Source organism: Ailuropoda melanoleuca, chromosome 10 (assembly GCF_002007445.2).
Source record: "Ailuropoda melanoleuca isolate Jingjing chromosome 10, ASM200744v2, whole genome shotgun sequence".
In the NCBI taxonomy this organism is placed as follows: Eukaryota; Metazoa; Chordata; class Mammalia; order Carnivora; family Ursidae; genus Ailuropoda; species Ailuropoda melanoleuca.
Window position 1 is genome coordinate 104,069,261 of NC_048227.1, and position 25,192 is coordinate 104,094,452.

A 25,192-nucleotide genomic window follows, 5' to 3' on the forward strand; every position below is an offset into this window, starting at 1 on the left:
AATGTCTGGGAGCTTTAATTTAAACAGAAACCCTGCAGGACTCACTTGTGCATACAGCTGTCAAAACAATTCAATATCCAGAGATAAATAGAGTATAAGATACCCACTAGTACATTGTACTGGAACACAATGTCTCCTAAAATCATGTTGCCATATTCTGCACTTCATCGACTACACTCAATTTTAATATTTCATCTAATAGAATATGTAATTTGGCATTTTGTGTAGTAAATAGTGAAATAAATGTTTATGTGGTTTATTAGGGCAAGTAAATTCAAAATAAGGTATAATGATAACATTATAATATGACAGGCGATCAGTCTACAGGAGAAATTTGTCTAAGGAGCACCAAGTTCTGAATACAGGAGTATCAATATTATCATAGAGGAAAGCTGATAGTCGTTATTCACTTAGGAAAAGCAAGGAATACCCTTGTAATAAGTTTCAAATGCAGGTGAGCAAAATAAAGCTCCGGGGTAGAAAACTCTTTGTCCTCTGTCTTCTTGGAGGAGAACCTCCCACCTGCCCACCACCCCCACCACCACACACTTCTACTCAGACATACCCTTAGACACCCCACCCACTCTTCCCACCCTCCCTTTGCAGCTCACATCCCATTTCTCCACCTTCTTGTCTTCCCCACACCCTCCTCTCCTTCAAACTACGTCACCGGAGCTGGTTAGTCTCACTCCTAAAGCATCTGCTGAGCCTGCCCTTCTCTCCATTGGCGCTGAGTACCTCGGGGCTCCTTCACACCTCTCCTGGTGATCTCCTGGCAATCACCTCCTAATGTGTCTCCCTCCCTCCACTCTTGCCTTCAGGTTGATCCATCTACCCCATGGCCAGAAGCACGAAGGTATCATTATCAACAAGGCTGCATCACCCGCAAAGCTAGGATCTCTCACCACAACCTACTCCCAGGCTTATTGTTTTCTATTTTCCAGGGCACTTTTTGCTCCTGTCACTAAAACTACTTCCAAAAAACCAATCTTTTTTGCAGGAAACCCCGGGAGAGGTGGTGCGGGGCAGCGGCAAGGGCAGTCACTTTGGCGTTAAACACACCCGCTGCAATCCTGGCTCTATCACTTGCCAGATATGCACCTTAAGGAATGAGCTTCTTTGAGCCTGAGCCTGTCTCTACTGTAAAATAAGGATGATAAAATCTCCCTTGCAGCGTTGTTTTCAATTGTCAATAACAGAGCACTGTTACCCTCAGTGCATGGGAGGTATTAGAAACAAGACATTTATCGCACAAGGAAGTCAGGTAAGTGTTTACGAGTCTGTATCACCATGCCCTTGGGCGGTCTTCCTGGGCCACCCACAGGAGCCTCCTTTCTTAGAGTAGCTGCACCAGCCCAGCGTGAGCCCCCAGCAACCAAAATCACCTCATGGTTCTGAATGACTTGCAGGAGCAGCAGGTACATGGTTCTTCCCTCTCCTCCCAGGTCTGGAGAAGCCCAGAGTCTCTCTCCTGTGCTGAGAGCATCTTTGAGTCCCTGCCTCCAGGTCCTCCTTACCTTTCCCTAGCCTGGCTCACCCCCACTTCCTTTAACAGACAAGTGTTTGGGCATCGCCTCCCTTGGGAAATATTTCCTCCTCTTTTCCGATGTTCTTACTCCTCACCCACCCCCCCCATGCTCATAACAAGCAGCAGTAAATGGCGATCACCGTCCCGTTCTATTACATTTCGGTAACTGTTGTTGCCCTCCTCCCTCTCGATAATGTAAAAATTTTTTCACAATTTCTTCTATGTCCTGATTTTCCTCACTTAATTCCCATTTTTTTAGATTAACTGGCAGCTGCCTATTACCTTATACTTTCCCTAAGTGATCCTTTTAGTAAGCAATTCACTGCTACCTCCAAAGTGAACTTGCCTATAATATAATTACATCCACTTATACACCCATTAGAATTATAGCAACTTAAAATCCCATCTGTGGAACAAAAAAAAAAAAAAATGTTTCTACTTATCGTGTTCCTATTGTCTATAAGCAGTCCTTAAATATCATGAACCACAGTACTCTCGCAAGAAGAGACCACGGTAGATGTGCCCACTCCCACCTCCCTATATGCCTTAGCTAAAAACAAGATTTTTTTACATTAAGCACTCCCGTTCTGATCCTTGTTAGCTTTTAGTGTAGTCAGTAGAACTACAATGCTAACAAACAGCTGGATGGAAGAAGTATGGACCCAGCAGTCCACTGCTTTTCTACACTGGTAATTCCTACACAATGCTATTCTCGACAAGACATTAGGAGACTTCAGATAGAGACCCAGATTACAACTCCCCGCATTCAGCAGCAGAGGTTTTTCATTTTTACCCCACAACACAGTAGAACATGAGATCTATAAGGAGACCCTCATGGGGGCTTCTTGGAGCTCTGTGTCATGCCTAAGGTCTTACTGGTCAAACAGCCCAGGATATCTACCTTCTGAAAAAGTGGCAATGTTTTAAAGATTTTAATTGAGTTTAATTTTTAGTATTAAAAATGCATTTTTATTTTAGCCTATAATTAATAACATTTCCCCCAACTTAAGAGTTATAAATAAGGTCAAACGATAAACGAGCACCCATTAATGCTAACAATCGACCATGAACATCAGCCAAAACAAGCAAATCCTTAAAATCAGGTGAACCAACGTTAATCTTATAAAAGGACAACTGTTCATTAGGAATAGAAATCCAATTATATATATTTCCTAAGGAAATAATTAATAATGGAAACAGGGGAGATATAATAATACCAGGAAAGATGTGTGACATGCTGCATTGCTTAAAACTACCCTGCGTGGTAGGTATCATTTTTTTTTCCATTTCACAGATGAGAAGAATGAAGCTCTGAGAACAAATCTGTTTAGGAAAGTAGAGTAGGTACTGGAGATAGGATCAAAACACTGAATAGCTGTGAAGCCTCTATTTTCCACTAAAACACTCTACCTTCCCCTCTTTCCCACTACTTTGGCTTCAATGTTATCATCAAGGCATCACGTTTCTATCTATCACAGCGAGGTTATCAATATTTCTGGACATGTTACCCCCAGCCCCCACCTCCCGCCTGCAGTTCCTTCAGCCTAGCCTGTCTCCGTAACGAAAAAACATGGTCTGTGCTCACCATTTGGGAAGTGACTGAAATGGCCGTAGAGATGCTCACGGAATTCACCTGAAAGTGAAATATGGATTAGCTCTGCTTTCCCCTCCAGAACTGAATAAGAAACTAAAGTTCTAACCTTCGATGCCGATAGGTTTGCACGCCACTTTCCTGAGATCATAGAAACACACCAGTTACTTGCAACGTGAGTCTCTAAGTCATTAAGCAAAAAGATAACCATTTAACAACTTTTATATTAGCAAGGAATTCAGTAATAAAAAGGAGGACAATCATACATGAACTGAAGCACAAAAAAAAATCCTTCTCTATTGCTTATTAATAATCATCAAACCTGATTATATCACTAATGGCTTATAGAGCTAATTGCAGTAACTTTTTACTGCTCTCTTTGATAAGCTCTGCTACCCTGAGGAGGAGAACATCTGTGAGATTTAACTCAACCCAAACATCAAATGTGACACCACAGTGTGTAAGTAACTCTACTGCTCGCTTTTCCAGCAGGTTCTTCCTCCACTCCCCCTCTCTCATCTTCACAAGACTGACGAAGGCACCAGCCTTCCTGTGCTCATTACTGAGCTTCATGCAGACATGATGGGGAGGGAGGGAGAGCTTATTACTTGCTTTCTTCCCAGAGCCCCATCCCTGCCTTTTTGTCTTTCATAGAATTCTTTGGGAAAACGATATCTTGTTTGCTGAACAGAAGGAAATTATTTTTCTAATCTTTTAAAAACAAAATTGAGGGGCACCTAGGTGACTCAGTTGGTTAAACATCTGCCTTCAGCTCAGGTCATGATCCCAGGGTCTTGGGATTGAGTCCTATATGGGCTCCCTGCTCAGTGGAGAGCCTGTTTCTCCCTCTCCCTCTGCCTCTCCCCCCGAACTCGAGTGCTCATTCTGCTCTCACTCTCTCTCAAATAAATAAAAAATCTTAAAAGAATTTTAAAAAATAAAAACAAACTTCTTACTCAATTTTTCTTACTAAAAAATAAGTTTGAGATTCAAAAGTTTCTCAAAAAGTATCTTAAAATTTTATATAAAGATAAGTAAAAAAGAAATAGTTCCCTATGTCCTATTGAGAAAAATGAGTTCCATACAACGCTGGGAAAAATAATGTCTATAAATTACTACTTTTTTTTTTAAAGATTTTAAATTGTATTTTACAGAGAGAGAGAGAAAGAGCATGAGCAGGGGGACAGTGGAGTGATAGGGAGAAGCAGGTTCCCCGCTGAGCAAGGAGCCCAACTTGGGGCTCAATGCCAGGACCCTGGGATCATGACCCGAGCCGAAGGCAGATGCCCAACTGACTGAGCCACCCAGGCGCCCCTATAAATTACTACTTGAATCTATTGACTAAATTTTGACTTTAAAATGTGTCCCACGATGATGTGGTATACATATAAATATTTGATAGCTATTTCCTGGTGACTCTCAAGCATTAAATATTTGCCTAACTTAAATAAATTAAACTCTAGTAAAGGAACAAAAACAAAACAAAAATAAAAAACCAAACCTTTACAGGTAGTTTTTTTTTTTAATCTGCAAATAAATGTTACATGAATTAAATATTTTCACTTACATTTTGCAGCTTGTGTTCCTGCCACAAAATGAAAATACCAGAAACTCCATGAGTGCTTTTGAGAAGTGGGTTCTCTGTCTGTCCATTCTTCTGGCAATTCTCTTTCACACCTTAGGCTGTGCTAAGCGTTCTCTCTGCTTCTAGAACACTCGTACCTATTGTTATCCCGGCATCCACAAGACTGTCCTAACCCCCATGCCTGTCCTGTGCTCCTCCCCAGTCTGTCTGCATGGTGTGTGTGTGTGTGTGTGTGTGTGTGTGTGTGCCTGTGAGAGAGAAAGAGACAGAAACAGAGACAGAGAGATGCAAGAGTGCTTGGGTGGTTCAGTCTGTCAAGTGTCTGACTCTTGATTTCAGCTCAGGTCAGGATCTCAGGGTCATGGGGTCAAGCTCCAAGTCAGGCTCTGCATTCAGCACAGAGTCGGCTTGTCCCTCTCCCTCTGCTCCTCCCCCTATTCTCTCTCTCTCTTTCTCTAATAAAGAAATAAAAAACTTAAAAAAGGAGACAGATACAGACTGTGCTGAGATTATAGTCAAAGTCTAAGGTATGATTTTAGAGTTCTTTACTCAAACTAAATTTTTTTTGTGGGATAATGTTCGCTATTTAGCCAACACATACTGGATAAAATTACCCTCAAATAAATATAGAATATGTAAGTATGATAATACTATATTATTTCTTCAGGGCAGGAAGCCATGTCTTTTCTAAGTGATATAAGTGCCTCTTACCCTGTGTTTTTGATTAGGAATGTTATTAAAATGCCCATTTGTAGGCAGCCTCTTCAACAAATGGTTTTGGATAAACTGGACAGCTACATGCAAAAGAATCAAACTGGACCACTTTCTTACACCATACACAAAAATAAACTCAAATGGATTAAAGTCCTAAATGTGAGACCTGTAACCATAAAAGAGAGTATAAGCAGTAATTTCTCCAACATCGGCCATAGCAACATTTTTCTAGATATGTCTCCAGAGGCCAGGGAAACAAAAGCAATAACAAACCATTGGGACTACATCAGAATAAAAAGCATTTGTTCAGCAAAGGAAACAATCAACAATCCAAAAAGCAACCTACAAAATGGGAGAAGATATTTCCAAATGACCTGTCTGATGAAATGTTAGTATCCGAAACATATAAAGAACTTATAAAACTCAACACCCCAAAAATAAATAATCCAATTTAAAAATGGGCAGAAGACATGAAAAGACCTCTTTCCAAAGAAGACATACAGATGGCTAATAGACACATGAAAAGATGCTCAACATTCCTCATCATCAAGGAAATGAAAATCAAAACCACAATGAGATAACACCTCACACCTGTCAGAATGGCTAAAATGAACAACACAAGAAATGACACGTGTTGGTGAGGATGTAGAGAAAGGGCAACTCCACTGCACTGTTGGTGGGAATGCAAACTGGTGCAGCCACTCTGGAAAACAATATGGAGTCACCTCAAAAAGTTAAAAATAGAATTACTCTATGATCCAACAATTGTGCAAATAGGTATTTACCCAAAGAATATAAAAACACTAATTCAAAGGGATACATGCACCCCTATGTTTATAGCAGCATTATCTACAATAGCCAAATTATGGAAAGAGCCCACATGTCCATCAATTAATGAATGGGCATGGAGGTTGTGGTATATATATAAACACAATGGACTATTATCCGGCTGTAAAAAAGAATGAAATCTTGCCATTCAACAAGGATACGGATGGAGCTAAGGAGTATTATGCTAAGTGAAATAAATTAGTCAGAGAAAGAGAAATACCATATGATTTCACTTATATTGTGGAATTTAAGAAACAAAGCAAATGAGCAAGTGGCGGGGGGAGAGGCAAACAAGAAACAAACTCTTAACTACAGAGAATAAACTGATGGTTACTAGAAGGGAGGCGGGTGGGGGCACGGGGGAAATAGGTGAAGGGAATGAAGGAGGGCACTTGCTGTGATGAGCAGTGGGTATTGTATGGAAGTGATGAATCACTATATTGTACACCTGAAACTAATATTACACGGCATGTTAACTACTCTGGAATTTAAATAAAAACTTCAGGGGGGGCCTGGCTGCCTCAGTCAGAACAGAATATGACTCTTGATCTTGGGGTCATGAGTTCAAGCCCCACACTGGGTGTAGAAATTACTTAAAGATAAATAAACTTAAATAAGAAGTTTTTAAAAATGTCCATTTGAGCAAGCTCCCCATTCAGGTTGTTTATTTATGGGTAAGTTACACATAGCTATTACAATACTGGTGTACATATTATAAAATATGCACAAAAAGAAAAGTTTTAAAAGGATGGTATGAATGAAATAAAAGAAACATTTTTTAAGTACATAAAGAACAATAAGAATTGAAATTCCAGGAATTCGGAACTATAAAAAATAAACAAAAACTTTATTATGTGTTTATTTTCCTAACCCACTGTTTATTGGAAGTTTGTGATAATTTTTTATGCTAAAGGTTATTGTACTAAATGAAAGGTTTTGTTTTTTTTTTTCTTTAGTGATATTTCTGGAGTTCAGTTTATAAACACATATCCTATAACTTCGTTGTGAGAAAGCCAGTATAAATGCTATTGTGATTCACACAGAGGAATTGATAGAGGTAAGAAGAAAATAAAATTAATGATCTAATGTTCCCATAACCTCCCCCCCCTCTCACTCTCTCTCTCTCTCACACACACACACGCACTCAAAGATTTTGTGTCTTCAAATAGTCCCTAAGCTTATGAGCTGAAGTGTCTACCACAAAGCCCAAGGCATGAACTGAAGACTTAAAAGTGAAATCAATAGTACGTTTCATCATCAAAGCGCTACAAGCAGGGCATCTGAAATACATTCCAAGTATCTTTAGAATGCTATTTCTTAATTTGATTGCCAGGAATAGCACAGAAGAATGAGTCAGGTGTAAACCCGCATGGGAAGCAAAGTTAATCAAGACTGGTCCCTGGCTTAGCAGATGCATTCATTCATTTGTCCAAAAGTTCTAAGTCCAGGCCAGTTCCTTGCCAGACTTTCTCTGAGTGCTGAGCACAGCAGTGGATGTGACAAACAAGCCCCTCTGGAGCATTTAGTCCAGTGGGGAAGATGGAGTCAGAACACAAGAACCGTCTTTTATATTATATGCTCTGTATTGCAGAGAATTTAGGGAGATCCACGTAATCAACAGTGACTGTGGTGCTATTTTAGGAGGTACCTGAGTTCATTTAATTCTTGAATGAACATGTGCTTTGAGCCGGCCCAGGGGAATACAGTGGTGATGAGCTAGGTTTCAATGTGGTGGGAACAAAGGAGAGGGCAGTACTAGGGAGTACAGCGCTAGGCTTGGGCACCTGGACAAGGCACCCAAAATCTGCCAGACTCCTACCTCTCCAGCCCCTGCTATCCAGGTCCTCAAGAAACACCATACAAGGAAAGTTCCAGTGCCCATTTTCATTTTTTTTTTAAAGATTTTATTTATTTGAGAGAGAGAGAAGCAGACTCCCCGCTGAGCAGAGAGTCTGATGAGGGGCTTGATCCCAGGACCCTGGTATCATGAACTGAGCCAAAGACAGATGCTTAACCAAATGAGCCACACAGGCACCCACCATTTTCAATTTTTATTTCAAGTGGCAATTAGGGATCCCTAGCAATGTCTCTGTACTGATGAAAAAGGCCAGAGGGAACTCCCCCACCCCACCATGAGGAAACAAATGGTAACTACAGGGCTTCCCCTACCTGGCACGCAGAAAGGTTTGGGGCAGCAGCTCTGAGCCCAACTCTAGAAGCTTTGACTGTAGGTCCAAAGGTAGCTCCAAAAAAAAAAGGCTCCCTCCCGACTGTATAAACTAGATATCATTATCCACACTTTCCATGTTAGGAAACAGAACCTCAGAGAAGGTAAGTCACTTACCCAACACTATCCTGCTATTAAGTGGTAATGCTGGCATTCACACATCGGCCTAAGTGATTCCAAAGCTTTCCCTGCTACTCAATACAAACCCAAACAAACTTCATTTTCTGAAGTTTCCTACACAGTTCTTCATGCTTCGATTACAGTCCCATGTGTAGCTTCATTAGAGTGCTTCTCTGTGCCCGAATTTGACCTTTGTTTTGTCTTCTATCTCTCTAGTCTCATGAGATCGCCTCTCACTTGCAACAGAAAGCCACATCCCCTGCCGCATCCTGCTCATGACAATTTAAGGAGGCACAGTGTTACCGGGGAGGGTGGGCAGAATGCTACTGTCATGTCTTCTACTGCCAAGGTTCTGCTGAGAGAATCAAATGGAACTACATCCTGTGGACCCAAATTGTTAGGCTAATGATGCTCTTCCATGGTGGGTTCCCTCCCATAAAGGTCCCATCGTGGGCCAGTTTCACAAAGGAAATGTAACTAGTTGAAAGGGAGATACCTACAGGATACTGCCTGAGTCCCAACAGTGGACAGAAGCCAGGAACTCACTGAATGGAACCTTTGCCAGTTGAAAGAAACACAAACGCTTCAAAGAAATATTGTTGTGCTGGCCTATTTACTCTGAAAATAAAATGGCAGTATTATGTAGCCATGGGATCAAGGCAACCATTTTTCCCTTCCGTTTAATTAATGTTTCTTTAGGACCATTCTGTTATATGGCATTCTTGTTTAATGCAGGACCAAGATAAGACTATATTCACTGCTTTTCTGATCTTTGTGTTTGAGGACTACAAATGCTTTGGAAGAGCAATCTGTCATTAACCTAGTAATGTCTGGTTAACTCAAGGGCTGGATAATAGAAAGGAGGCCTAATCTCACAAATGTACATTTCCCATAAATGCTGGAAACTTCTTTAACCTCATGAGATCTTACATAACATGATGGAAAGAATCTCATTCTGACTCCAAAATCTTAATGATTGCTCTCTTTGCTTTTAAAATTGCATTTAAAAAAATTTTAAATCTATCCTTTTAAGTAGTGAAAAACAGCAAAAATCTGCTCATGCCTAATTTTTTTAAAAAACCTCATTTATATTTGTTCTTCCAAAGTTCTGACCTTTTTTTGATGGAGATGCCAAATGCACAATTAAACTGCTAGGGTATATTAACCATCATATTAGTATTATTTATTTACGAAAAAAGTTCTTAAGAGGAAATTTTAATGCTGTTTCTATGATAGAGATAGTATAAAATTGTACAATAGAGAATATACAATTCCACAAAAACAGAAGTTAAATAAGAAATAAACTTTTGAGGAAGAATAAACAAAAAAGTAGAGATTATTTTCAATATAAATCCAATATTGAATAAACACCAGAGGCATCTCCTTCTAATTCTAAATATTGGATTTATTAATTCCCTATTTAAAATGCTAGAATTCCAAGGATATTCCAGTAAAACTTTCCTGTTAACTCATGTAAAAATTGTTTTAGTGGGCACAGACGTAGAACTAAAAACATTTAAATAGTTATCTCGGGTGGACTGCAAAATCTGCAGTATGAGCTTTTATGGAAGCTCACTTTCTTACTGCGTGTAATTGACAGCCAGGCCACCACGCAGCACCACGTTCAGGCTCCTGTCACGTAGCCTTCCTGACACCCTGCCTAGATGTATGGAATGGGGCAAGGTTCACATTATTTTTTTTAAGATTTTATTTATTTGAGAGAGAGAGAGAGCATGCGCGCACAAGCAGGGGTGCAGCAGAGGGAGAGGGAGAAGCAGGGTCCCTGATGAGCAAGGAGCCCAATGTGGGGCTCGATCCCAGGACCCCGGGATCATAACCTGACCCAAAGGCAGACGCTTAACTGACTGAGCCACCCAGGTGCCCCGAGATTCATACATTTTTCCATATTTCTAAAAAAATCTTAGGTTAGTGCTAACCTAAGATTAGTGCATTGTTTCTAAAATGCCAGTACATTACATTTTTTCCTGTGAATAAATATTGACAACTCTAGAATTTAAATAGCACACTTGGCTAGGATTATGGATTTCAGGGAGTCCGTATATCTTTGCAATAGCACTCTCTGTGTGTAACATCTTTCGCTTTTCTTAATGCTGTCATTTTGTGATTTTTTAAAAAATTTTGGATGCTATTGATTAGCACACAAATTTCTTTGTTGTATGATCTTTTCATTGCTGATCCCAGTAGAAGAAAAGTAATATTCCTAACTTATTTTACAAAATATGCTTTCATGTACTTGCCGTTTGCATTTTTATACGCTACAGCTTTCTGTAGCTAGTTATCATGGGTATTCACGGATAACGATGTTCAGGCCAGTGCACCTCCTGTCCAGTCCTCACTGAGACCACACATAGCCTTTCTGGTAGCTCAGAGGAGCTCCTTTTGCCTACAGCAGTTTGGGGTTCTTAGCCTCATGCCATTTTTGTTCATCTCGGGTGACCACCCATCTTTGTATAATGACTCCATTACAGCTGATTGCATGTCTTAAATTAATCTTTCTCTCACCAAGTCCAGTCCAGTAGATGCATGGTCTTGTTCTAGCAAGATCCTGTGCTGCTACGTACAGAACTATAACGTACACTACATTTGCAGGTGGACAAGGCAAACCACTGAAGCAGTAAAGCACGTGCATTTGTCAAGCCCCACATTTGCCACCATGTGACAGGGTGGACACAGCCACTATTTCTAAGTCTTCAGCTTGGCCTAGTGCCTAATGCTACGCTGAAGTCACAGAGCTCCTTGTAATACTTCTCTATACGTTTTAGACTCAGTCCATCAGTGCCAAAAGAGAGTTCTGAGGAAAATACGTTCTGTATCTCTCAGCTGTACAGATATTTGTACTTAACGAATACACCTGGAAGAGAGTTACACATACCAACGTAGAAGTTTGTCTTCAATGCTTAGGGTCATATCAGACTCAGACTTACTGCCAAGCTTTCTCTGACTCTGCATTTGATGCAGAACCCTGAGCACTTCAAGGGTAAAGGCTTCCACATGCACCGATTCCACGACGGGCGTACCGAGCTCTGACTGTGTGTTTCGCACGAGTTCCCCTCCTCCTCAAGCTGCCTCCGGTCTCCGGGAGACTGAGGAGCAGCATCGGGCACCACCACTGAAGCTGAGCTAGATAACCAGCTGACGCCGGGCAGGGCTAGGAAGTCTTCAGAACACAAGAAAGACATTGTAGGCTTCACACGAAGTCGGTGAGTGTGAGTCCAGCAACAGAAGAGCAAAGATAAACCTTTATATGCGATCACATTTACTCCTACATGATACTAGCAACTCCCACTAAACGGGAAATATAATGTAGAATCTAGACAATCTTCATGAAATTCCTAAAGTAGTTAAAGGCATTCAGCATGGCACTGTGGTGAGAGTAAATACCAGGGTTCTTATCTAGTCAATTTATTTGGGGACATACGTATATACTTTACTGAAAATAGTTTTATAACCTCAGGAACATCATAAAAACCATAATGTTTTCTCCTAAAAAACAGCTACTAATCAGTTTTACTGCGACGACTTAGAAAAAAATCCTTTAAAAAATACTTCTAAAAGTATCCTATTAGAAAAATTGAATATAGGTAACTCAGATTAGAGAATATTAGTCACTCATTAAACTATATTTATCTTTCATATATGATTATATAGTTATTTTGATACTAAGACATACCTAAAGATATGTGATACACGAAGCAAAGTTTACTTGGAAGTCTTCTAAAGTTTTTCTATATAGTCAATATAATGTTGAAAAGTACATTTTTTAGAATTACTTGTTAGCAAAATCACTATATATTTTCAAAAGTTTCCAATATGTTTAGCTTTCCCTTGTTGTAACTTGAATGCTTAAATTTCCTATTCCTACATATTATTAACAAATTTTTATGTGTTTGAAGACTATTCCTTGTGGGGCGCCTGGGTGGCTCATTCAGTTAAGTATCTGCCTTCAGCTCAGTCATGATCCCAGGATGGATCCCTGCATCGGGCTCCCCACTAGTGGGGAGTCTGTTTCTCCCTCTGACCCTCCCCAGTCTCATGCTCCCTCTCTCTCTCTCTCTCGAATACATAAACTCTTAAAAAAAAAAAAAAGGAAGACTATTCCTTGAATCATAATGAGGAAAATATACTTGCTCATGAATCTTTTTTTTTAATCCTAGGACTATAAGCATTATGTTGTTTATATGAGGAGGTGCAATTCATAAAGGCCCCCTGCTACTCTAGGGAGTTAACTTCACAGTGAAAGGGAGATTTGCTTGCCCTTAAAAAGGTCCTAGCCCAAAACAAATACTTACTTTTTAGGAGTTTAGAGTGTGATACAGAATTATGCATTCCTCTAAATTATCCTCATCATGGAGCAACCACCACCTCAAACATTTTTAAGGTTACCTGAGTACTCAGTGGAATTGCGACAGATTCACTCAGTCACTACTCCGAGACAGGCCGTGTAAGTGTAGTCTGTGCAGCATTAGATTTTTTTTTCTTGGTGGACGTAACATTTGGGACACTCACAATAAGCCAGCATCATGTCATTATAGATAAAATGTTTCCCTACAAAAATGATGGCATTTGTGATATACCCCAAAACCATATCTCATGAAGTCCCAGGGAAATATATTCATTTTGTTTTCACAAAAGAAACATATTTTACTTCCACAAAAGTAACTTACTGAGAACTGTCCAACGTAGTGTAAATTCTATATACAAGAAATAAAGTGAATCACTTAAGGGAATAGAAAAGCAGATTATCGATGTTACTGAGGTTATGATAAAACACTTTTAAGTGGGTAATGTGTCTAAAGTTTAATAAAAAGCATCTGCATCCCATTTTCCTGGGTGATCGATTGGACACTGTATGCTGTATGTGGTCCTCTGCTATATGAATGAACGTCAGTGGTTGCTTTCTTTACTGGCCCTCATGTCTGTTTGCAGCAAAAAGGTAACAAAGAAGCATGTGAATTTAAGAATGCAGAAGCTTCGTTTAAAAGATGCATTACCTCCATCAACTCATCTACTTAATTTCATTATTGTAGAAAAAGATGTCCTGCCAGGAGGCAGCCAGGGGTTGTCGCTAACCTTCAAGCTGGCCCTCAGAGAAGTACACCTTCATTGGGGTATTCACATCTTTGTAAAATCCCTCCTGAATATGGCAGAATATGGCTGGCCCCCGGCTGACCCTTATGATATGGTGGCAGTGGCAATGTGTGCGACTTTGGAAGCTAGGTCATAAAGAGCAGCACAGCCTCCCTATTGGCCTCTTGGACAGCTCACTCTAGGGGATGTCAGCCATGCTGCTATGGGGACCCTCAAACAATCCAGTGGAGAGTACCAAATAGAGAAGAACTGAGGCCCAGGGCCAACAGCCCGAACCAGCCACATGATTAAACCCCATTAGAAGCGAATCTTCCAGCCTCAGTCAAGCGTTTAGATGGCTGCAGCCCACTAACATCTGTCATGAAATACCAAAATCAAGAACTGCCCCGCAATCCTTCCAAAATCCTTCCGAAATCACAGAAATCATGACAGATAATACGTAACTATTGTTTCAAGCTACACATTTTGAGTAACTCATTATCCAGTCATAGTAACTGATATAAACCTCAAAGTTGTCTTTGCTCACCTTTGTACACAGGGCAATGATGGAGATTCATACAGCGGATGCCCATGAACTCCCAGGGTTACTGTGAGGTTAAGCAGCTCAGATTTCAAGGTGCATATGCTTAGGTACATACTCCAGAATTAAGGGCTGGTCCTCACATCCCATTTGTCTAGCCAAGCATACATATTAGAAAACATTTATAATTTAAGATCTGAGTTATTAATGTTTTCTCAGCATTATCCCGTTTAATGTCCGTCTTTCTCACTAGACTATATGTTTTATTACTCAGGCACTGTGCTGCATCGACTGTAACCAGAACCATGCCTGGCATACAGTAAGTGTTCAATAAATGTTGAGCAAAGAAGTGGTTTATATCTTGATATATAGAGAAAGAGCTAACCAAATCATTACTTGAAGCCATATGAATTTGGGGAGAAGACCAGATTTCAGCCAAAATCAAGTGCTGCAAACTTTTCTTTATACTTCAAAGCATTTCTCAAACCTTTATTGGGCTGTTTTGTTTGTATATGTACAGAGCTGGTTGGTGGTGGAAAAGTTTAAGAAAAGTTCCTCTAGATATATCACTGGCTGGATGACAAGTCATAGGGTGTTTCAGAGTATTAGGATATTATTATCGTGTGTGGAGCAGGGGAGCAGTCATCACTAGTGCCGCCTTCCTCTCTCCTCCAAGGCATACAGAATCCGGAACTTGCCTGCCCATTCACTGTCGGGCACTATACACCTGTGATTCTGGCCAAAGAGATGTGAGTGCCAACAGTGGGTGCCACTTCCAGGCTCAACCATGAGATGCAAAGACAAGGACCTCTAATGTTCCACCTCTCTCCCAGGTGATGGTCCAGGAAGGCATGTTGTGGTGGAACCTCAGTCAGCCTGGACCCCTGAGTGACCACAACAAGCAGACCCATGCTGCATGTGTAGCTTGTGTGAGAAACAATCTTTTTTATTATATTATTCCTCTGGGAATATTAGAATATTTGTTACAGCATTATTACTGTCTATCTTGATTTACATAAAAACGCCAAAGTGAGATCTAGATAATAATAATGAGAATAGGAGCACCTGGGTGGCTCCGTCAGTTGAGCATCTGACTTTGGCTCAAGTCATGGGTACTGGGATCGAGCCCCACATCAGGCTCCCTACTCAACCCCTCTCCCTCTGCTCCCCCCCACTGGTGCACATGCACGTGCGTGTTCTTTCGCTCTCTCTCAAATAAATAAAATCTTTAAAATAATAATAACAAGAATAACGAGGATAATAATCTCCTCCTCCCTAAATATACACAATATACAAATGAATACAGGTGTGGGAATACACACACAGATATACACGTATGTGTAAAAGAGGCAATTGTTGTTAGTATGCTTTTATCTACCCAGAATTCTTTCTTTAGTAAGAACCACCTAACAGGCTCCTAAGAAACCACAATTCTATCATATTTTAGCCATATGGCTCAAATGGGGGTAGAGCGGCCCTTACACACAGATACATGGGCACAGAACACATACACACACGTTTTGATACTTTGGGTGCAGACCTTGACTAGGGTTGGCCAACCCGCACTACATCCCAATGGTCAGTGTGGCAGGTTTAAGAACTGGTGTGCAACCAAAGAGAGTCAACACCTGTTATTCCTAAGGCCTTCGTGGCAGTATTAAGTAAGAGGCACTCTCCTTCCGTGAGGTTTGCTAAACTGGTAGAACGTAAGCCTGATGCTGCATACTCAGTGAAGTAACCTCCGGAAGAACCGCTTAAGGACTGTTGAATAATGCAGCGAGTTCTCTTCACTTAGCAGTTGTTCAACAAGTTAAGAGAAAGAAGCAAACTCAGAAAGACCAAGGGACAGATTCGGTATGTCTGAATCTAGTTTAAGCACCTGTATTAGGTCCTGTCTGAGGCCAAAGTTAATGCCAGTAATTCACAAATATTTGATCCAAGAAATTCCCTTTTTTTGCGTAAGCCAGTTTGAGTTGGCTTTCTGCCTCTTGCAATTTAAAGAGCTCTGGCTAATATACTTTGTATGAGCACATGGCTGTATTGGGTATTTTGAGGTAGATGGAAGTGCAGAAGCAAAAGAAAAGACAAGCAAATGTAATATGGTCCCTGCCCCTGGGAATTTAACATTTGATGACAGAGATAAGCTAAAACACAGAAAAAGCCCAAGACTACAATCCACGATCACTTTCCATCACTGTTAAGCAGGCCTAGGAAAGCTACTCACTCCATGCTAGCGTTTGGAACTGACCGCTGACACTCAGTACCAGTGAAAGCCCACCCCCTCTCCAACTTGTACTGAGGCAGAAGAGAAACCCCGCAGTCCACAAGTATTTTTTCCCTCAAATTTGAGGACAACAAATAAAACAGAGAATGATTCAACATGCAATCAATTTACTATACAAATTATATGTAATACTGCATAAATAATTTAAAAGTAAAGATCCCAGAATGCTATGCAACACAAAAAGCATATGAAGGGTTTCTAATACAATCTTTTTTTCTAATACAATTTTCTAACATCCGAGTTATTGAGTGTTTTTTCCTCACATGATTAAAGCTTCATGACACTGACTCCATTTTTTGAAACTTATTCTCAGATGGTAAGCAGATACGATGTTTTGAAAAAAAAATCTGCATATATTTTCTGTTATTAGGAGTAAGACAGTGTCAAACAGATCTTTGAATTTCACAAAGATTTTTTTTTTTTTTTCTGTTCAGAGAAATCCCTATGCAAATTCCTGTTTTGCTCTATCTACTAAACCAACCTAGTCTCTGATGATATGAAACAATGAGGTAAATGCCTCCACCCTGCCTGCTCTAACTGGTCCTTATTAATTTCTTCAGATGTGTTGGATATAGGTGGGTTATCCCCTAGTGGGCAATCTTTAAAATAAGTGAAAACTACAAAGAAATTTAAAAAGACTATATATCTATATAGATAGATAGATAGATAGATTTTTTTTCCTTAAGGCAAAATACATTCTTCACATGGCAACATAAACATGGCTACCGGGAAAGAGCACAGAGAGTGAATGGAAAAACAAAAATTCTCTGAGGGAGCTTCTGTGAAAAAGAGGGTGCAAAAGCAGCATTTTCCCTCTCCAAAAAACCACCCTAGAACAACCAAGGAGAGAGGGAAAACTAAACACAAGCTATTTCTGCTCATTTTGTTGGTGACACTCAGGGACCGTTAAAGCGCTAACTTCCAAACTGAGTGTGAAGGCCACAAAGTGGGAGGAATCGGGAAGCAGCCCTTTGGAGGCAGAGTTTTACTGTGGGAGGGGATCCTCTGGAAAAGGACAACGCTGGCCTCACACAAGGGGCGGGGCGGGGGCTGCAACAAGGATGGCAGCCACCCTAGCTTTGGTGTGGTTTAGGCAAACAGAGGAGGCAGATGCAAATTCATAATCACACAGAGAGGCCATAATTGAAAGAAGATAAAAGAGTTATTTTTTTTAGGAAGAAAAAAGATAAAAGGCGACTTGAATCTGCATACTGAAAGGGCACAGTGTAACCAAGGGAAAATGGCCTGGCATCACTAACACCAAGATACAGCCGGATAACTCAAGTGAGCTCTGGGGCTCCAGGAGACTCTCTGGGGCGGCCAAGCAGAAAGACAGAGTCACTTATATGGGAAAATAAATTGGACTTACTTCCCATTTCTCTGTAAAGACATACAATGTCAAAATATAGGAGAATGACACCAATAAAACCCTCAAGGAAAGAGTGGCCCAAGAAGTTTTACCAAAACTGGCCTTCCATTATAAGGCAACATGTTGTGCTAAATATGAGACGTTCCTGAAGAAAGTGGTAGAGAAACAATTTTTACCTAAGAGAGTATCAAAGAAAACAACAGTAAAAGCAGACTGAGGGTAGGAACTGAAGATATTTAATGACAGAAGAAAAGTAAAACAAGTATGGGTGCGAGGGAAACAGGAGAATGCACCATCTTTTGTGGTGACAATATAAAACAGTGTTATTTCTTTACATGGTGGGGGGTGAAAGGGGGAAGGCAGGTGGGCAGCAGAGAAAATTCTAAACAAAGGCAATCCTTTTCCCAGGTACTTATGGACCAGTCATTTGACAGAGACGGCACTGTAGGTCATAATAAAACATCAATGAATTTCAAAGATGAAAATACTTCAAATGGATTCTCTAATCATAAGGCAATACACCTAGAAATGCAATGAACAAAAATAAACTACTGGCTATTACTTTTAAATTAACTTTTTAAAGTAACTTTTGCATCTCATAGGAAATCCAGAATGAAATCACAGAATACATTAAGAGCATTGATAATGAGAACAGTACATATCATGACCCATGGGATACAGGTAAAGCAGTGCTCAGAAAAAAAATCATAGCCTCAATTAACAGGTATTAATAAAAAAAAAGAAATAAAAGTGTCACATCAAGGTATCATAAAAGAACACAGAACTATGATTAAAGATATGTAAACAATAGAAAGCTTTATTTAAAAAGGAGAAGAATTTTAAGATAAAGTCAGAAGTTACTGAGGTAGAAAATGAATAAAAACAGCAGAAATAGCAAATTAAAAATTTAACTCATTCTCTAGTAGGGAACAACTTATAATAAATAAAATTTAGCTAATATTAATCAGAAATCTCCTTCTCAATACTGAGTTACATCATGTCAGCAGAAGTAAAAATCCTTTCAATTCCTTACAAAACCCAACACCATCTGGCCCCTGCATCTCTGAGCTCCCTTCCATCCTCCTCCTCCCTGGTCTATTCCCTGAACCTCTGTCCTGCTGTTCCCTTCACCTGATCTCTCTTCTCCCTTGTAGCCTGCACAACACTCCCTTACCTGCTTCTCAATGAGGTCTGCTTGAGCGGCCTTATTGACCCCTTCACTTCCTATCCCCAGCATGTTTTATTTGTATCTATAGCACATGTCACCATCTGAAACACGGCTTGTCCTTTCCAGATTCATCATGTTTATTCTGTCCTCCTTTTTTAAAAGTATGTTCCAGGAGGCCAGGGATGATCGTTTTCCATCGTGTATACAGCTGAATCCCCAGAGCTTAGAACAGTGGTTGACACAGCAGGTGCTCAAAAATACGTCCTCAGTGAATGTGGCATCACATGCATATTTGTTGGTCACTGTATTACTGGATTCAGGTTTATGGAGAGAAAAGAGCAGACTGCAGCATCACAGGGCAGAACTAGAGTAAGCTACAAGACAGCCGCAAAGTTTGGAGGGGATGACAGTGGTAGTCTGGGTAGAGAAAGCACGAAAATATCACAGGGGCTGGGAAATCACTGGGGGAATGGTTTGTTTGGCTGGTTGGTTGGATTTTTTTGGAGGATGGGGAAACATCCATGGAACATTTGAAGGAATGAGTTCCAGATTGTTTCTTAAGGATACATAAAGCTAAGAGTGGGTCCGTGAAAAAAATGGACCCAGGAAAAATTAGGAAAAGGTCACGAAGTGTTCTTCAAAGAAGAGCAAGCCTGGGTGCTAAGGTGGGGACAGGCTGTCACTCTGTTCTTAAGTCACCATCTTTAAAATGTTTATAACTTTTGACTTTTCTTTCTGCTTTTCTATCTACAAAGACTCAGTTGCCAAGGATTATCTATATTTTTTTTTGATGGCATTAAAAAAAAAAAAAAAAGCCTACTCCATGATTCTGCCTAGCATTGCAGTAGGCTTCTCCTATCTTAATGGATAGAGATTGTTGGCAATTTGCTGCTTCATTTGTCAGTGTAGAAATAATCTGCCTTTCCTTTTCCTCATTAGCAAAGAGCTCAGTGCTTCCTCCTAAGGATATTGTATCTGGAAATTTGCCAAATACCTTGGAGCATGTCTTTTAAACGTCAATATAATACACTCACATTTCAAAATTTGGCAGAGGTTTGAAACCAACACTTATGATTAAAAAATAAAAATACAACTGCACACCAAGTAATGAAATATCTTTAGAAGTAGAGTCCAGTATTTGCTCCTTTTCATATATCTTTATATAAATAAATGGGAAATAAAGTTGGGGAGCACAGCCACATTATTATGTAAAAAATGCTGTTTGTTTGGGATTCGATGAGTAAATGTGTCATAAAGAACGAGTAACGTTAATGTGTCAGAATATGTCCAAGCACAAACGGCAGCCACTACATGTGTCTTAAGGAGTTGCTGAAGCCTTTAAGAATCAATTTAGTAAAGGGGACAAGCTTGTTCTGACATTTGTACATATTCCAAAGGAGACATTCATGATCGGTTTTTAAATATCCTAAACCTGTAGTTACAACAGGGAATGCACTGTTTCTGTAATGGTAAAACTCAGAAAACAGAAGTGATTTGCCAGAAAATATGCCCTCACTCAGTCTGAGCTTTTCTAGAGACCAGGCATCAGAATCATCGTGGGGATTTTTCAAAAGTAGTTTTCATGCATCCACCTGACTTTTTATACATTCAGATCTATAATAAATACTCATTCAAGAGTCCCTTAATGACAAGGTTCTGGTGATTGAATACGAAAGAAGAATATACAATATATGTGCTCACAGAACTCACCACCTAGACCATGATGTGTACTGGTGGGAAAAACAGGTGCCACATATTAGGGTGGACCCCCACCCCCTCCCCAAATTGATATGTGAAAGCCCTAACTGCCAGTATCTCAGAATGTGACTATATTTGGAGATAGAGCTTTAAAGAGGCGATCAATTTACATGAGGGCTTTGAGTGGGCCCTAACCCAATATGTCGCACGTAATTACAAGAAAAGGAAGAGACGCCCGGGATGCCTTGGAAATAGAGAAAGACCACATGAGGACACAGGGAGAAGGTAGCCATCTGCAAGCCTCCAGGGAAAGAGGCCTCAACAGAGACCAAATTTGCCAACAATTTGATCTTAGACTTTGAGCTTTCAGAACTGTGAGAAAATTATGATATTTTATCATAGTAGCCCATGGAAACTAATACACCAGATATGTAAATCTATGACTGCAAAGCAACAGAGGACAAAATAAGGGATGCAGGAACAACAGGCAAGCAAATGACTTTTTCTGGTGGTCACAGATTCAAGATGGTGGTCTGAAATCAAGGGACATGGATAACATCATTGTTTCCTAGGTAAGAATTTTACCTAATTTACCTTGATTGTAATAGCTGACATTTAGTGAGGCCTTTCTATGAGTCAGGCACTAAACCAAACATTTTACATGTATTAACTTACTTAAGCTTCACTTCAACTCTACAGGATCATTTGCCATAGTTATTCCAAAATTACGGAGGGCGACTCAAGGCAGAGATTCCACGCCTTTGCCGAAGTCCTAAAGCTAGGAGAGGTGGGACTGGAGTTCAAGCAGAGCCAGCCTGAGGGGATCCTTACCCAGAACCACTGTGCATTCTCTATTAATGGTGCTCTTGAGTTTTCTAGGGAAAGGTTCTCTGTAAATCATTACTCCAGAAAAACACACCACTCTACTTGAAATCCTCAACAAATACAAAGAGTGGTCTCCCGCCAAGAGTTAGAGATACAGACTAGCTGTACAGAGTTTCCTTGCTACATGTGCCCCCGGCAAATATTCCATGAAACATAATTTCTTTATTGGGCTAGTTGTGCTTTTGTAAGCATAAGACTGTACCATATAGTATTGGACTCCTTGTTGAATATAAGACTAAAGTTAACAATCTAACCCCAACTCACACATGGGCAATTCTCTATTTGACAGAATGGTAAAAACATACTGTTCACTGTCAGGGCTCAAGAGAAAAATCTCAGGAGCCAAAATCATTACCTTTATCAGCCCCTTCTAATTTCACCCCTCCTGGTGGCTGCCACCAGAGCTCTAGGCCAAAAATTCCCACCACAGACCCTTTGAAAATACAGATCCCACCCTACTTTCTGCCTCTCCCTCTGTTTCCCCAGTATCTTTAGTTAATAGGTCTGGGGTGGGTCCAGAAATCTATTCTTTAAAGGTTCACAATGATTCCAATTCTCTGCAAATTTGGACATCATGAGAATGTTGATCACAAAAGTAGTAGATTTTTCAGAACACTCCACGCTTTAATTATTTTTTTGCTGAGCGTTATTAGATTACATGATCTAAATCTGGGTTGGAAATGCACCTATTTATGATGTGGTTTCGGGATATCTGTAAGGTGAGGTCCGGAGCTGACGGCCAAGAATTCTTGAGAGGTCTTTGGTGCAAAAAGGTGGTTTATTAAGGCACGGGGACAGGACCCATGGGCAGAAAGAGCTGCTGCCCCAGGGTAGTGAGGGGTGGCTGATTATATGCTATGGGGTTGGGGGATGTAAGGAAAAAGGAAGGTTTCAAAGGGATTTTCATATGTTAAAAAGACTCACAGGATACCAGAGGCCTTGCTATTGTCAAATTAAGGATGTTTTTCCTTCTAGCAAGACATTAACATGAAGAGTTGGGAACTTCCAGGAAGAACATTATACTCTGCCTGGTTCTAGTATCTGTCAATGGGCTGCAGGTTAAAGGATACTTAATTGTATCTACATTTCCTTCTGGAAGCTAGCTTATTGATAGAAATGCTTTGTTTTGTAGATTGCTAAGACATTGTAACCTGAGGGAGACTCAGGTCCTGCAGGATTGTGATCTCTTTAAGTTAACTACTTGTTTTTCCTTACCATAGCTTTAGGAGTGCCTGAGGAATGTAACATATTTCCCATGGGGGGGGGTCAGATTCTGCTTTGTCCTCAGCTTGCCTTCTGCTCTCTCAACAATTTATACTCCCTTCAGACCTATCCTTGTTCCTTACCCAGTCCCAAAGCAACTCAGGCATTCCCCTGTCTCTCTCCAGTTTAAAATCCCTTTATCTAAAACAAAGGTGCTAGATGCTTATCTGATTAAAGTAGAGCTGCAAAGAGGTGGCTGAGCCTCAGCTAAATACTGCCAGGGGTTTATTTGAATTTCAAAAACTCCCAAATTAATCTCTAAATTGGAACACTGTCCAGGGACATTTTTCAGCTATAGGCTTTCTGTTATTTCTGATGTATATCAAGTTATTTTAAGTCTTTTACAAAGTAGTACAAAGAAGCTCAATTCATACAACAGCAAGTGTGGCCCCCCAAATTGTGGAAACAAATGTAATAATGTACATTAAATAAGCTGATACCGTTATTATTGCAAATGTCAAGTTCATTACAGCAGATGTTTCAACTGAAGATCACTACTCATTAAAATCAAACAAACAATATGCCCTGAATTCGCCATTTCGTTTAATGTGTCAGCTTCAATGCTCAAGGGAGTCAATCAGAATTGTCTTCCGTGTAATTGTCATAGGATTATTATGTAGCAAAGAATCAGGTTTCAGTTCTTATCACCTGCTAATCGTGATAATTAAAATGTGAATCCAGTTAATCAGTAACACAGAGGCTATAAAATATGCTGTAAAATACTTTACAATGTTATGCATATTGCTGGACGATTTATTTTAATTCCAAAAATAGATGACAGGACTATTAAGAAAAAAATATTCAGGGGCGCCTGGGTGGCACAGCGGTTAAGCGTCTGCCTTCGGCTCAGGGCTTGATCCCAGCGTTATGGGATCGAGCCCCACATTAGGCTTCTCTGCTATGAGCCTGCTTCTTCCTCTCCCACTCCCCCTGCTTGTGTTCCCTCTCTAGCTGGCTGTCTCTATCTCTGTCAAATAAATAAATAAAATCTTTAAAAAAAAATATTCAAACCAAAATAAAGAAAAAAGAAACCCCACTTAAGTGATTTTGTTGATGTCACAGTAGTGCCTAAGCCCAATAAGTATCTTCTGACTTTCCAGGGAAATAGGACTTTGTTTTCTATTCCTTAGGGCCCAGACATTTCACATTTCTTACAATTAGAGTTCTTATTATGATTTGCGCGTTGTCATGTTGAAAAGATAACCCAAAGGTTAGTTAGACAACTCAGCACGTTTTATTACATGGTATGGTTTCTAATGCATCTGCACTATCACAGCATACATATTTGCTCCCTGATTACATAAAATTTCTATTTGCATGTGTGTTTTTAACTAGTTTTATCATCCTCTTTATTTCCTCATTAATTTTATAATTGATTTTATATAAATGTATTTAGTATTGCATTAGAAATATAGATAGATAGATAGATAGATAGATAGATAGATAGATAGATCTATGTATACACACACAATACTAGTCAAAGAACTGGGTAAAAAACTAAGAAAGTTTCCACCATTATCAGAAAAGGAGAACATGCAAATCTCCCTGAAAGTATCTATATTGAGAAAGAAAAATTTAAGTGAATACTTACTTGAAAATAAAATTGTCGAAAGAATGTCTGGCAAAAGTTGCAACAGTAAGTGCCTTAAAAATATGGATTCTTTCAAAGAGGCATCTGTGAAATGGCCTCACTGTGATACAAAGAGGACCTACTGAGAGTGATGTGTATTCTTGAAAGTCACACTTAGAATGCATCTTTAAAGCAGAATAGGCAATTTGCAAATGTGTAGGTCATTAAAGGCCTTTGAGTCCCTCTTTTCTAGCCAGAATTTGCCAATGCGCAGATGTTCTGAACTAAAGGGGTAAGGAGGAACAAGGTTTAATGGAAGCTATTTATGAATAAAATTGACTAGAAAGTCTTGGACAGGTTGACAAACGTACTTCAGAGTGGACAGTTTAATTTTTATGTGAAGATCTAGTAGATTACTATTTATATCTGAGCAGATCTAAATAGTCCAGCAGGATCTGAAGCTGACGCCTTACCGGACCGTACCCATGATCATCTATTCCTGCTTTAGCATCCCTTCCTTTCACTTCACTGGGTTCTCACTTCACTGATGAATTACTACTGATGAGGGAACAGAAGGCAAGCTGAGGACAGAGCAGAAGCTGACACCTTGCAACACCCCCACCCCCACCATGGGATGTACGTGACATTCCTCAGGCACTCCTACCTGCCCTAAAGGACAAAGAAACAGTCCTTACTACCAAAGCCCATTGACAAATCCTTGAAACAGGCATGG

The 25,192-nt window shown here is 40.0% G+C and overlaps 1 protein-coding gene across 1 annotated transcript in view; it reads right to left on the reverse strand.

Moving 5' to 3' along the window:
* The window catches only part of PRKN (parkin RBR E3 ubiquitin protein ligase), a 1,042,635-nt gene that overhangs the window by 985,268 nt on the left and 32,175 nt on the right, over positions 1 to 25,192 (reverse strand). Inside the window, exon 2 of the mRNA XM_034669425.1 lies at positions 3,114 to 3,161. Coding sequence (XP_034525316.1) covers positions 3,114 to 3,116 — 3 coding nt within the window. The 5' untranslated portion in view covers positions 3,117 to 3,161. The remainder of the gene's footprint in view (positions 1 to 3,113; positions 3,162 to 25,192) is intronic.